This window comes from Panulirus ornatus, chromosome 31 (assembly GCF_036320965.1).
Source record: "Panulirus ornatus isolate Po-2019 chromosome 31, ASM3632096v1, whole genome shotgun sequence".
In the NCBI taxonomy this organism is placed as follows: domain Eukaryota; kingdom Metazoa; phylum Arthropoda; class Malacostraca; order Decapoda; family Palinuridae; genus Panulirus; species Panulirus ornatus.
In genome coordinates, this window is record NC_092254.1 from 13,796,227 (window position 1) to 13,811,942 (window position 15,716).

Consider the following 15,716-nt stretch of genomic DNA (forward strand, 5'->3'; position numbering starts at 1 on the left):
TGCTTTTCTAAGTATTTCTCACATACATTCTTCAAAGCAAACACCTGATCCACACATCCTCTACCACTACTGAAACCACACTGCTCTTCCCCAATCTGATGCTCTGTATATCCCTTCACCCTCTAAATCAATACCCTCCCATATAATTTACCAGGAATTCTCAACAAACTTATACCTCTGTAATTTGAGCACTCACTCTTATCCCCTTTGCCTTTGTACAATGGCACTATGCAAGCATTCCGCCAATAATCAGGCACCTCACCATGAATCATACAAACATTAAGTAACCTTACCAACCAGTCAACAACACAGTCACCCCCTTTTTTCATAAATTCCACTGCAATACCATCCAAACCCGCTGCCTTGCCGGCTTTCATCTTCCGCAATGCTTTTACTACCTCTTCTCTGTTTACCAAATCATTTTCCCTAACCCTCTCACTTTGCACACCACCTTGACCAAAACACCCTATATCTGCCACTCTATCATCAAACACATTCAACAAACCTTCAAAATACTCACTCCATCTCACATCACCACTACTTGATATCACCTCCCCATTAGCCCCTTTCACTGAAGTTCCCATTTGTTCCTTTGTCTTATGCACTTTATTTACCTCCTTCCAAAACATCCTTTTATTCTCCCTAAAATTTAATGATACTCTCTCACCCCAACTATCATTTGACCTCTTTTTCACCTCTTGCACCTTTCTCTTGACCTCCTGCCTCCCTCTTTTATACATCTCCTACTCATTTGCATTATTTCCCTGCAAAAATCATCCAAATGCCTCTCTATTCCCTTTCACTAATAATATTACTTCTTCATCCCACCACTCACTACCTTTTCTAATCTGCCCACCTCCCACGCTTCTCATGCCACAAGCATCTTTTGCGCAAGCCATCACTGCTTCCCTAAATACATCCCAATTCTCCCCCACTCCCCTCAAGTCCTTTGTTCTCACCTTTTTCCATTCTGTACTCACTCTCTCCTGGTACTTCCTCACACATGTCTCCTTCCCAAGTTCATTTACTCTCACCACTCTCTTCACCCCAACATTCTCTCTTCTTTTCTGAAAACCTCTACAAATCTTCACCTTCGCCTCCACAAGATAATGATCAGACATCCCTCCAGTTGCACCTCTCAGCACATTAACATCCAAAAGTCTCTCTTTTGCACACCTATCAATTAACACGCAATCCAATAACGCTCTCTGGCCATCTCTCCTACTTACATACGTATACTTATGTATATATCTTTTTTAAACCAGGTATTTCCAATCACCAGTCCTTTTTCTGCACTTAAATCTACAAGCTCTTCACCATTTCCATTTACAACACTGAACACCCCATGTATACCAATTATTCCCTCAACTGCCACATTACTCACCTTTGCATTCAAATCACCCATCACTATAACCCGGTCTCGTGCATCAAAACCACTAACACACTCATTCAGCTGCTTCCAAAACACTTGCCTCTCATGATCTTTCTTCTCATGCCCAGGTGCATATGCACCAATAATCACCCATCTCTCTCCATCCACTTTCAGTTTTACCCATATCAATCTAGAGTTTACTTTCTTACACTCTATCACATACTCCCACCACTCTTGTTTCAGGAGTAGTGCTACTCCTTCCCTTGCTCTTGTCCTCTCACTAACCCCTGACTTTACTCCCAAGACATTTCCAAACCACTCTTCCCATTTACCCTTGAGCTTCATTTCACTCAGAGCCAAAACATCCAGGTTCCTTTCCTCAAACATACTACCTATCTCTCCTTTTTTTCTCATCTTGGTTAAATCCACACACATTTAGACACCCCAATCTGAGCCTTCGAGGAGGATGAGCACTCCCTGCATGACTCCTTCTGTTTCTCCTTTTAGAAAGTTAAAATACAGGGAGGGGAGGGTTTCTAGCCCCTGCTCCCGTCCCCTTTAGTCGCCTTCTACGACAGGTGAGGAACGCGTAGGAAGTATTCTTCCTCCCCTATCCCCAGGGATTGAAGAATGTATGTGAGAAATACTTAGAAAAGCAAATGGATTTGTATGTAGCATTTATGGATCTGGAGAAGGCATATGATAAGAGTTGATAGAGATGCTCTGTGGAAGGTATTAAGAATATATGGCATGGGAGGCAAGTTGTTAGAAGCAGTGGAAAGTTTTTATCGAGGATGTAAGGAATGTGTACGTGTAAGAAGAGAGGAAAGTGACTGGTTCTCAGTGAATATAGGTTTGCGGCAGGGGTGTGTAATGCCTTCATGGCTGTTTAATTTGTTTATGGATGGGGTTGTTAGGGAGATGAATGCAAGAGTTTTGGAAAGAGGGGCAAGTATGCAGTCTGCTGTGGATGCGAGAGCCTGGGAAGTGAGTCAGTTGTTGTTCGCTGATGATACAGTGCTGGTAGCTGATTCGTGTGAGAAACTGCAGAAGCTGGTGACTGAGATTGGTAAAGTGTGTGAAAGAAGAAAGTTGAGAGTAAATGTGAATAAGAGCAAGGTTATTAGGTGCAGTAAGGTTGAGGGACAAGTCAATTGGGAGGTAAGTTTGAATGGAGAAAAACTGGAGGAAGTGAAGCGTATTAGATATCTGGGTGTAGATTAGGCATCAGATGGAACCATGGGAGCAGAAGTGAATCATTGGGTGGGGGAGGGGTTGAAAATTCTGGGAGCCTTGAAAAATGTGTGGAAGTCAAGAACATTATCTCGGAAAGCAAAAATGGGTATGTTTGAAGGAATAGTGGTTCCAACAATGTTGTATGGTTGCGAAGCGTGGGCTATGGATAGAGTTGTGCGGAGGATGGTGGATGTGCTGGAAATGAGATGTTTGAGGACAATATGCGGTGTGAGATGGTTTGATCGAGTAAGTAATAATAGGGTAAGAGAGATGTGTGGTAATAAAAAGAGTGTGGTTGAGAGAGCAGACATAGGTGGAAAGATAGAATGAAAAAGATTCTGAGTGATCGGGGCCTGAACATGCAGGAGGGTGAAAGGAGTGCAAGGAATAGAGTGAATTGGAACAATGTGGTATACCGGGGTCGACATGCTGTCAAAACAAAGGAAAATAAATAAATGAATACAAATAGATATCTGGGAGTGGATCTGGCAGCGGATGGAACCATGGAAGCGGAGGTGGATCATGGGGTGGGGGAGGGGGCGAAAATTCTGGGGGCCTTGAAGAATGTGTGGAAGTCGAGAACATTATCTCGGAAAGCAAAAATGGGTATGTTTGAAGGAATAGTGGTTCCAACAATGTTGTATGGTTGCGAGGCGTGGGCTATGGATAGAGTTGTGCGCAGGAGGATGGATGTGCTGGAAATGAGATGTTTGAGGACAATGTGTGGTGTGAGGTGGTTTGATTGAGTGAGTAACGTAACGGTAAGAGAGATGTGTGGAAATAAAAAGAGCGTGGTTGAGAGAGCAGAAGAGGGTGTTTTGAAGTGGTTTGGGCACATGGAGAGGATGAGTGAGGAAAGATTGACCAAGAGGATATATGTGTCGGAGGTGGAGGGAGCAAGGAGAAGAGGGAGACCAAATTGGAGGTGGAAAGATGGAGTGAAAAAGATTTTGTGTGATTGGGGCCTGAACATGCAGGAGGGTGAAAGGAGGGCAAGGAATAGAGTGAATTGGAGCGATGTGGTATACCGGGGTTGACGTGCTGTCAGTGGATTGAATCAAGGCATGTGAAGCGTCTGGGGTAAACCATGGAAAGCTGTGTAGGTATGTATACTTGCGTGTGTGGACGTATGTATATACATGTGTATGGGGGGGGGTTGGACCATTTCTTTCGTCTGTTTCCTTGCGCTACCTCGCAAACGCGGGAGACAGCGACAAAGTATAAAAAAAAAGAAGAAAAAAAAAAAATAAATAAATATATATTTTTTTTATTGTACTGTGTCGCTGTCTCCTGCGTTAGCGAGGTAGCACAAGGAAACAGATGAAAGAATGGCCCAACCCACCTATATACACATGTATATACATACACGTCCACACACGCACATATACATACCTATATATCTCAACATATACATATATATATACACACACAGACATATACATATATACACATGTACATAATTCATACTGTCTGCCCTTATTCACTTACGTCGCCACCCCGCCAGGCATGAAGTGACGGCCCCCTTCCCCTGCATGTGCGTGAGGTAGCACTAGGAAAAGACAACAAACGCCACATTCATTCACACTCAGTCTCTAGCTGTCATGTATAATGCACCGAAACCACAGCTTCCTTTCCACATCCAGGCCCAACAAAACTTTCCATGGTTTACCCCAGACGCCTCACATGCCCTGGTTCAATCCGATAACAGCACATCGACCCCGGTAAACCACATCATTCCATTTCACTCTATTCCTTGCACGACTTTAACCCTCCTGCATGTTCATGCCCCGATCACCCAAAATCTTTTTCATTCTATCTTTCCACCTATGTCTATGTGTATGTGTTTTTATGTATATATGTTGATATGTTTATGGATGGGGTCGTTAGGGAGGTGAATGGAAGAGTTTTGGAAAGAGGGGCAAGTATGAAGTCTGTTGTGGATGAGAGAGCTTGGGAGGTGAGTCAGTTGATGTTCGCTGATGATACAGCGCTGGTGGCTGATTCATGTGAGAAACTGCAGAAGCTGGTGACTGAGTTTGGTAAAGTGTGTGAAAGAAGAAAGTTAAGAGTAAATGTGAATAAGAGCAAGGTTATTAGGTACAGAAGGGTTGAGGGTCAAGTCAATTGGGAGGTAAGTTTGAATGGAGAAAAACTGGAGGAAGTAAAGTGTTTTAGATATCTGGGAGTGGATCTGGCAGCGGATGGAACCATGGAAGCGGAAGTGGATCATAGGGTGGGGGAGGGGGCAAAAATTCTGGGAGCCTTGAAGAATGTGTGGAAGTCGAGAACATTATCTCGGAAAGCAAAAATGGGTATGTTTGAAGGAATAGTGGTTCCAACAATGTTGTATGGCTGCGAGGCGTGGGCTATGGATAGAGTTGTGCGCAGGAGGATGGATGTGCTGGAAATGAGATGTTTGAGGACAATGTGTAGTGTGAGGTGGTTTGATCGAGTAAGTAACGTAAGGGTAAGAGAGATGTGTGGAAATAAAAAGAGCGTGGTTGAGAGAATTGGATCGATGTGGTATACCGGGGTTGACGTGCTGTCAGTGGGTTGAATCAGGGCATGTGAAGCGTCTGGGGTAAACCGTGGAAAGCTGTGTAGGTATGTATATTTGTGTGTGTGGACGTATGTATATACATGTGTATGGGGGTGGGTTGGGCCATTTCTTTTGTCTGTTTCCTTGCGCTACCTCGCAAATGCGGGAGACTGCGAGAAAGCAAAAAAAAAAAAAAAAAAAAAAAAAAATGTTGATATGTATATGTATGTATATGTACGTGTATGGACACTCATGTATATATATGTGTATATGAGTGGATGGGCCATTCTTTGTCGGTTTCCTGGTGCTATCTCGCTGATGCGGGAAACGGCGAATAAGTACAATAAATAAATAAAACATCACACAACCCTAAGACCCCTTTTATGGGGATCCTGCAGCTTGAAGGTTGCAATCTACTTAAAAACAAGGAAATGATAGACTTCTTTGGAGTGAAGAGGTCCTTGACAAGACATACTCCCTTCTACCCATTGGTGATGATGATGATGCAAACATGCCGAAAAGACTTCTCAAGGTGTAACCAAAAGCAGGCAGAGTCATGGAATGCCAATATGTAAGTACATAATCAACTGAACACTCCTGGACTCCTCCAGGGGCTCCATAAAAAGGGGTTATGGGACTGTATACATTACACATAATTATCAAAAGTTCCTATTGTCACATTTTTTTGCCAAGTTTGAATTTCTAGTCCAACTTCACAACAAATACTGGAAACCTTAAAAATTTTGCAAATGAAAATATCCTCTTACATAAATTCAGTCAATCCATGTTCTCTGTTCCCTTTACCCTTTCAATACAGAGTAATTTTTTGGCCTTCTCTAAATGTGCAAAAAAAAAGTGAAATCCTCTTTTTTTTGATCAATGAACAGGTGCACACAAAGTATAAAAATCATCATTTCTTTCCTACGTTTTAAGAATAGACTAATCCTAGTTTAAGGGAAAATGCCTCTTAACCAGACTAGCCAATCCTAAGTATTATACAAATTCATAACTTTTACATCTATATGCTTAAGTGCAAAAACCTAAAAAAAACAGTATCTTTCTTACATGAATTATGAGTTATACATTCCTAAACACATTAATGATAAGGCTGGCTGGTCCAAAGTACAGGTGACAGGGCACTATGAGTGGCAGTGAGCACCATGGACACAGCAAGGTGCATGACCATCCATAATGGTCACTAGTAGGTTACTGAAGCCTCCAGGCAGCTCCAATGACTCATTATTTGTTTGGGGTGCTGTCTAACGCCAGCCAATGGAGCCTATTCAATGCACAAAATTCAACATGCAATGGGAAAATATGTATCAACACCATCTTTCTATGTAAGTCATCAAATGATGCCCTTAGCACCAAAGAAGTAATATCATATATATGAAAAATCTATGAGTTAACTTAAATCCTATCCACAATTTGCAAGCAAGGTGGAAGGGGCATCAGGAGACATCAACTGATGTGAGCTCCAAGAAGACGGTAATCCTGTAAGCATACACTACAGCTAGTTATGCTTATCAAAATTGTTTTCAATGCAAGAGACAAAACACTAGTTCTTGCAAATTACCTACGACACAACTGAAATGGTTTTGAAATATGGCAAAGCTAATGTTAAAACAAAATACCAAAAGAATAGGTGCTTAGTGATATTAGATATACATGAATACCAACTGACTCAACAGCAACAGATAAAAGAATATATAGAAATATGAAAAAGATTTTAATCCGACGTCATTAACCAACACTAGAAGTAATCAGCTAACAGACTTTTCACAAACAATTTTCAATGAACCTCACAGTAAGGGTTAAAACTATTTTTTTCTGGATAATGCAATTTCAACACACACACACACAACAGACTGTAATATTTAAAGGTACTCAACACATGTTCACAGAGATTACTTCAAACATATCTGCATTCTCCTTTTCCCATCTCTTTAGACCTATCTTTGGAATGAGAAGTCTGTTTTACTAACAAAGTTACTGTTAAATATGTGACACAATAAAGCATAGTATAGATGAATGAATGGACATATTTCGTGAACTGATCATTCCATGCCATTATCATCAAAGTATGGCTGGAAGAAAAGATAACTAATCGAAGTTGTATGCACTACTTAAACATAGGTGTTTTCACAGTATCATATGACAACAGCAAATATGAAAATCTTAAATGCTTGTGTTTGCAAAGCATATCTCAAACAAGTAACATAAATAAAATGAGTATGTTTAGTGTTGCAACAAAAATAAGTAAACTATTATCTTCATGTTGCAAAATGAATATATATTCCATTTTATCCTCATCTTTGAAATTCATATCTAATTCAATTATCAATGAAAGAAAAGCTTTCTTTGTACCACTGAAAGTTGATAAATGATTGTTAGATCTCTAACATGCCAATAAAATGGCTCAAAATCAGAGATCCAAGTAAGTCATTTATGAACGGGAAAGATGAACTCTGTAAAATAATATTAGACCTATGAATAAATATTTTCATGACTAGTCATCAAATCTATTTCTAAAAACATGTAATAAATATGCTGATCTAAAATGAAACTTCCCTTCACCAAATTCTCAATAACAAGTAAAGCTAAACCTAAATAAATACTTCATGAACCTTGTTCAGTCGCTTGGTCTCCTCCTGCCGTTCCCGAGCCTCATCAATTGAAGAAGGGGTTGGCACTCCCATGGGAAGGGACACCAGATCACGCTCAAACATGATGATGTTTTCTGCTTCCACTGGAAGTAAGATATATTTCATTTAAATACTAAGACATAATCAAAAGGGAAGTCCAAGCTTTTTAATGCACTACATAAAGACCAAACACTCACTCATAAAATGCCTATTTGCATTTTTGTGTTCAACATATTTCTACTTAATGTAATAATCTTAACTGAATGATAAGGAAGATCTTTAAGATTTCCTTATGCTACAATGCATAATTTACATATAATCTATTAACTACCTAAGGATCACTTTGACAAATGAAATCCAGACTCTTATTACAAATGGGTCACAATAAAGTAGGACTTGCATCAATTTTTGTTTATCCCGAGTACCTAAATTACCCTCATCATATAATACGAGCCACCATGATACACCAAGAGCCTAACTGGCTGTGCTGTGCACCTGAGCGATGCTAAACAGAACAAACTGAATACAGCCACTAAGTGCACACCACACAGTATGCCCAAGTATACTTACTTGTATGTATGTCCCCTCTTTTCAAGCAGGTATTCCCAATCACCAGTCCTTTTTCAGGATATAACTTACTGTTTGCAGATGATGAAAAGGTCATGAAGTATGTGAAAAGTGAGAAGGATTCTGCATCAGCTTATAAGGGCTCCTGTTTTGGAGCCCTTATAAGCTGATGCATTCTAAAGTTGGTCTGAAATGCATTTGAAGAAATTTACCCCAAAGCAATGTAAAGTAATGAGGATGGGTCAGAGCAATACACAGCCTCAATATGATTATTACCTAGTAGGATTCAGTGTGTGAGAAGATCTTGAGAGTAGATATCATCCCTAACCTGTCATCAGAGTTTCATTTTAGAAGCACAGTTAAGGAGACAAAATGTCCGCTGGCAAATATCAGAATAGCTTTCACATATATGGATAACTTAAAATTTAGCAAGATATTCATATCCTACATAAGGTCAAAACAAGAATACACTTCTCAGGTTTGGTGACCGTGCCTAAAAAAGTTAAAAGAGCTCACAGAGAAGGTCCAGATGAGGACAACATAACTGGTACCAGATTAAGAGCTAAGCTACAGGAAAAGGCTAGAAGCTTTACATGCCACATAAAGGTCTATAACCCACATTTACCTCCATAAGCTACATGCATAATGAACCAAGAAACCAACTCAGACACAACCACTCACCATCAAAAGATTAGACAACAAACCAGAACTCTTATTAACACGGTCACCACTGAAAGACAAACTGAAAAGTAGCATTCCTTGCTCAACTTAGCGAGTCATAAAAACCACAGCAATCAACTCTGGCGCACCTTAGAGAAAATCCATTCATATCGCACTAGTCCTGGGGATAGGTATCCCTGGGTATCGATAGGGGGAAAGAATACTTCCCACGCATTCCTCATGTGTCGTAGAGGGCGACTAAAGGGGACGGGAGTGGGGGTTACAAACACTCCCCTCCCTGTGTTTCAACTTTCTAAAAGGGGAAATAGAAGAAGGAGTCACGCGAGGAGTGCCCATCCTCCTCGAAGGCTCAGATTGGGGTGTCCAAATGTGTGTGGACGTAACCAAGATGAGAAAAAAGGAGAGATAGGTAGTATGTTTGAGGAAAGGAACCTGGATGTCTTGGCTCTGAGTGAAACGAAGCTCAAGGGTAAAGGGGAAGAGTGGTTTGGGAATGTCTTGGGAGTAAAGTTAGGGGTTAGTGAGAGGACAAGAGCAAGGGAAGGAGTAGCACTACTCCTGAAACAGGAGGTGAGGTAGTATGTGATAGAGTGTAAGAAAGTAAATTCTAGATTGATATGGGTAAAACTAAAGTGGATGGAGCGAGATGGGTGATTATTGGTGCATATGCACCTGGGCATGAGAAGAAAGATCATGAGAGGCAAGTGTTTTGGGAGCAGCTGAATGAGTGTGTTAGTGGTTTTGATGCACGAGACTGGGTCATAGTGATGGGTGATTTGAATGCAAAGGCAAGTAATGTGGCAGTTGAGGGAATAATTGGTATACATGGGGTGTTCAGTGTTGTAAATGGAAATGGTGAAGAGCTTGTAGATTTATGTGCTGAAAAAGGACTGTTGATTGGGAATACCTGGTTTAAGAAGCGAGATGTACATAAGTATATGTATGCAAGTAGGAGAGATGGCCAGAGAGCGTTATTGGATTACGTGTTAACAGATAGGTGCGCGAGAGACTTTTGGATGTTAATGTGCTGAAAGGTGCAACTGGAGGGATGTCTGATCATTATCTTGTGGAGGCGAAGGTGAAGATTTGTAGAAGTTTTCAGAAAAAAAGAGAGAATGTTGGGGTGAAGATAGTGGTGAGAGTAAGTAAGCTTGGGAAGGAGACTTGTGTGAGGAAGTACCAGGAGAGACTGAGTACAAAATGGAAAAAGGTGAGAACAAGGGAGGTAAGGGGAGTGGGGGAGGAATGGGATGTATTTAGGGAAGCAGTGATGGCTTGCGCAAAAGATGCTTGTGGCATGAGAAGCGTGGGAGGTGGGTTGATTAGAAAGGGTAGTGAGTGGTGGGATGAAGAAGTAAGATTATTAGTGAAAGAGAAGAGAGAGGCATTTGGACGATTTTAGCAGGGAAAAAATGCAAATGAGTGGGAGATGTATAAAAGAAAGAGGCAGGAGGTCAAGAGAAAGGTGCAAGAGGTGAAGAAGAGGCCAAATGAGAGTTGGGGTGAGAGAGTATCATTGAATTTTAGGGAGAATATAAAGATGTTTGGGAAGGAGGTAAATACAGTGCATAAGACAAGGGAGCAAATGGGAACTTCAGTGAAGGGGGCTAATGGGGAGGTGATAACAAGTAGTGGTGATGTGAGAAAGAGATGGAGTGAGTATTTTGAAAGTCTGTTGAATGAGTTTGATGATAGAGTGGCAGATATAGGGTGTTTTGGTCGAGGTGGTGTGCAAAGTGAGAGGGTTAGGGAAAATGATTTGGTAAACAGAGAAGAGGTAGTAAAAGCTTTGCGGAAGATGAGAGCCGGCAAGGCAGCAAGTTTGGATGGTATTGCAGTGGACTTTATTAAAAAAGGGGGTGACTGTATTGTTGACTGGTTGGTAAAGTTATTTAATGTATGTATGATTTATGGTGAGGTGCCTGAGGATTGGCGGAATGCTTGCATAGTGCCACTGTACAAAGGCAAAGGGGATAAGAGCGAGTGCTCAAATTACAGAGGTATAAGTTTGTTGAGTATTCCTGGGAAATTATATGGGAGGGTATTGATTGAGAGGGTGAAGGCATGTACAGAGCATCAGACTGGGGAAGAGCAGTGTGGTTTCAGAAGTGGTAGAGGATGTGTGGATCAGGTGTTTGCTTTGAAGAATGTATGTGAGAAATACTTTGAAAAGCAAATGGATTTGTATGTAGCATTTATGGATCTGGAGAAGGCATATGATAGAGTTGATAGAGATGCTCTGTGGAAAGTATTAGGAATATATGGTGTGGGAGGCAAGTTGTTAAAAGCAGTGAAAAGTTTTTATCGAGGATGTAAGGCATGTGTACGTGTAGGAAGAGAGGAAAGTGATTGGTTCTCACTGAATGTAGGTTTGCGGCAGGGGTGTGTGATGTCTCCATGGTTGTTTAATTTGTTTATGGATGGGGTTGTTAGGGAGGTGAATGCAAGAGTTTTGGAAAGAGGGGCAAGTATGCAGTCTGTTGGGGATGAGAGAGCTTGGGAAGCGAGTCAGTTGTTGTTCACTGATGATACAGCGCTGGTGGCTGATTCATGTGAGAAACTGCAGAAGCTGGTGACTGAGTTTGGTAAAATGTGTGAAAGAAGAAAGTTAAGAGTAAATGTGAATAAGAGCAAGGTTATTAGGTACAGGAGGGTTGAGGGTCAAGTCAATAGGGAGGTAAGTTTGAATGGAGAAAAACTGGAGGAAGTAAAGTGTTTTAGATATCTGGGAGTGGATTTGGCAGCGGATGGAACCATGGAAGCAGAAGTAAATCATGGGGGGGGAGGAGGCGAAAATCCTGGGAGACTTGAAGAATGTTTGGAAGTCGAAAACATTATCTCGGAATGCAAAAATGGGTATGTTTGAAGGAATAGTGGTTCCAACAATGTTGTATGGTTGCGAGGCGTGGGCTATGGATAGAGTTGTGCGCAGGAGGGTGGATGTGCTGGAAATGAGATGTTTGAAGACAATATGTGGTGTGAGGTGGTTTGACCAAGTAAGTAATGTAAGGGTAAGAGAGATGTGTGGAAATAAAAAGGGTGTGGTTGAGATAGCAGAGGAGGTTGTTTTGAAATGGTTTGGTCACATGGAGAGAATGAGTGAGGAAAGATTGACCAAGAGGATATATGTGTCAGAGGTGAAGGGAACGAGGAGAAGTGGGAGACTAAATTGGAGGTGGAAAGATGGAGTGAAAAAGATTTTGAGTGATCGGGGAATGAACATGCAGGAGGGTGAAAGGCGTGCAAGGAATAGAGTGAATTGGAACGATGTGGTATATCGGGGTCAACATGCTGTCAATGGATTGAACCAGGGCATGTAAAGCGTCTGGGGTAAACCATGGAAAGTTCTGTGGGGCCTGGATGTGGAAAGGGAGCTGTGGTTTCGGTGCATCATTACATGACAGCTAGAGACTGAATGTGAATGAATGGGGCCTTTGTTGTCTTTTCCTAGCGCTACCTCGCACACATGAGGGGGGAGGGGGTTGTTATTCCATGTGGGGTGAGGTGGCAATGGGAATAAATAAAGGCAGACAGTATGAATTATGTACATGTGTATATATGTATATGTCTGTGTGTGTACATATATGTGTACATTGAGATGTATAAGTATGTATATTTGTGTGTGTGGACGTGTATGTATATACATGTGTATGTAGGTGGGTTGGGCCATTCTTTCGTCTGTTTCCTTGCGCTACCTCGCTAACGCGGGAGACAGCGACAAAGGAAAATAAATATATATAAATAAATAAATTGCACTAGTCCAGCCCTCAATCATGAAGCACTCATTCCAATGAAATCCCTTCTCCCAAAGAACACGTAATCATACTCAAGCAGCACTACTCAACAATAACCACAAACTAACAACATCCTTAAACAGGAGTCATGAAAACCTCTGCAAAATCCAACCTGAAACAAATGCACATCCACTCTTTGCTCCCGCCAATACAAGCAATGCAATTAAGATCTTAAAGAACTCTCCTGCTACAGGCCCTTAAAACATATTAGACTTTCACATAAAACACTATGGTCCATTTGAAATCCAAGCACTTAGTTATTTTCAACTACTCCTGGCTATACAAAGAAGTCTCTAAAACCTGAAAACTTGCCAATAAAATACCAATCCTAAAACCCTTCAAACCACCCAACTCTCCTTCCTCCTTATGCCCTATAACACTTCTATCCTCAATATCCAAACTGTGAAAAATCATCTAAAACAGAAAATAAAAAAATCCTACTCTTACCCACACAGCATGGCTTCTGACCCAAACACTCAACCATCACAGCATGCTACATGGCTAGCTTCCTAAATGCTGCAGGAGCCTCATATGCAGATGACCTCACAATCATATCTTAACACCTAGATACCACCACAGGAACAATGAATATGCAGTGCAACATTATGCAACTGGAATAATAGCTCACCCAGAAGAGAATGTCTGAATTTCCAAAGAAGTCTTCAATCACTCTTTCAACCCCTGACATGCGTGAATCCAACTTACACCCTCCAGTCACTCTGAATGGACACTTTCCCTCCGAGGAAAACACGAAAATTCTAGGCATCACATTCAACATACACATGACAGTTACTTCCTAAGCCAATAACATCAACACAAAAGCAACTAAATACCCTCAGAACACAAACTGGCACTAGATTTGGACAAGAAAAAAATCCCTCACAATTATATACAAACAATTCATCTGCTCCTCTTTACAGAAAGCCTCACCAGCTTGATCTTCCACCCTCTGAAAAGCAACTAAACCAAACTTGCAAACCACAACAAACAATCACTGGCTGGCAACTAGAAATACAAAACTTACGCAAGAAACATTGATCCTCCAAACATTGATCCTCCAAGTACAATCACACCTCAACATGCTCAGCACTCAGTTCTATGAAACTGCACTAGACCTCTCTCACCCAGTTAGACTATGACTGTGAATATTCACAAGGATGGTTACACAAGTTTAAGGAGAGACAGAATTTCAGTACATGGTGACAACCAACAGCAACGTGAACAGGGCGAAAAAAAGTGTACAAGCTGGCTGCCTGGCTGGAACTAATGCAGCATGGGTGGCGGGCTGGTTGCCTTGACATTAACAATAAAACAACAATAGTAACAAGAGATGACCAAAGCCAACTACCAACCTATAGTCGTTCGTTACATTATTTACTCGTCACAAAGCTGCAACAAAGTTTGTGGATGAATTTGCACAGTTAGTGGCAGCGGAAAACTTAGCCCCAGAACAAGTATATAATGACGATGAATCTTCCCTGTACTGGTGTCGTATGCCACGAAAAACCTTTGCAGATACTGATGAGTCTCCATCTGGGGTAGTTCTGATGTAATCTGATGTAACAATAAAAACCTTGTTTGGAAGCATTAATGGCTGCATTATTTCCAGTTTTAAGTTTTGTTCTACCTTTGATAACACAGCAATATGTATGTGGAATGAGCTGGCAAGACTAGGGGTTGGACATATATTTACATAGAGGTTTTCCCTTAGGGGTCAATTTCTGTTTTCTGGCATTTTCTGTGGTCTGGTAATGGCCAGGTCCCAATGTTACCACATTAAAGAGGTTCAACCTATAATAACTCATGACAGCAAGAAAGCTAATTAGGTTATTTTATTCATTTACTATTTATTTTATTTTGCTTTGTCGCTGTCTCCCGCGTTAGCGAGGTAGCGCAAGGAAACAGACGAAAGAATGGCCCAACCCACCAACATACACATGTCTATACATACACGTCCACACACGCAAATATACATACCTATACATCTGAACGTATACATATATATATATATATATATATACACAGAGACATATACATATATACAAATGTACATAATTCATACTATCTGCCTTCATTCATTCCCATCGCCACCCTGCCACACATGAAATAACAACCCCCTCCCCCTTCATGCACGCGAGGTAGCACTCGGAAAAGACAACAAAGGCCACATTCGTTCACACTCAGTCTCTAGCTGTCATGTAATAATGCACCGAAACCACAGCTCCCTTTTCACATCCAGGCCCCACAGAACTTTCCATGATTTACTCCAGACGCTTCACATGCCCTGGTTCAATCCACTGACAGCAAGTCGACCCCGGTATACAACATCGTTCCAACTCACTCTATTCCTTGCACGCCTTTCACCCTCCTGCATGTTCAAGCCCCGATCACTCAAAATCTTTTTCACTCCATCTTTCCACCTCCAATTTGGTCTCCCACTTCTCTTTCCCTCCACCTCTGACACATATATCCTCTTGGTCAATCTTTCCTTACTCATTCTCTCCATGTGACCAAACCATTTCAAAACACCCTCTTCTGCTCTCTCAACCACACTCTTTTTATTACCACAGATCTCTCTTACCCTATTATTACTTACTCGATCAAGCCACCTCACACCACACATTGTCCTCAAACATCTCATTTCCAGCACATCCACCCTCCTGCACACATCTCTATCTATAGCCCACGCCTTGCAACCATATAACGTTGTTGGAGCCACTTCTTCAAACATACCCATTTTTGCTTTCCGAGATAATGTTCTTGACTTCCACACATTCTTCAACGCTACCAGAACTTTCGCCCCCTCCCCCACCCTATGATTCACTTCCGCTTCCATGGTTCCATCCGCTGCCAAATCCACTCCCAGATATCTAAAACACTTC

The 15,716-nt window shown here is 41.4% G+C and overlaps 1 protein-coding gene across 2 annotated transcripts in view; it reads right to left on the reverse strand.

Annotated features, from left to right (window-relative positions):
- Positions 1-15,716, reverse strand: part of LOC139758838 (plasminogen receptor (KT)-like) — a 100,437-nt gene that overhangs the window by 77,409 nt on the left and 7,312 nt on the right. For both annotated transcript variants that reach the window (XR_011714953.1, XM_071680689.1), the window contains exon 5: positions 7,775-7,896. Coding sequence is in view for 1 of the 2 variants with exons in the window: in XM_071680689.1 (XP_071536790.1) it covers positions 7,775-7,896 (122 nt within the window). In the remaining variant the exon portion in view is untranslated. The remainder of the gene's footprint in view (positions 1-7,774; positions 7,897-15,716) is intronic.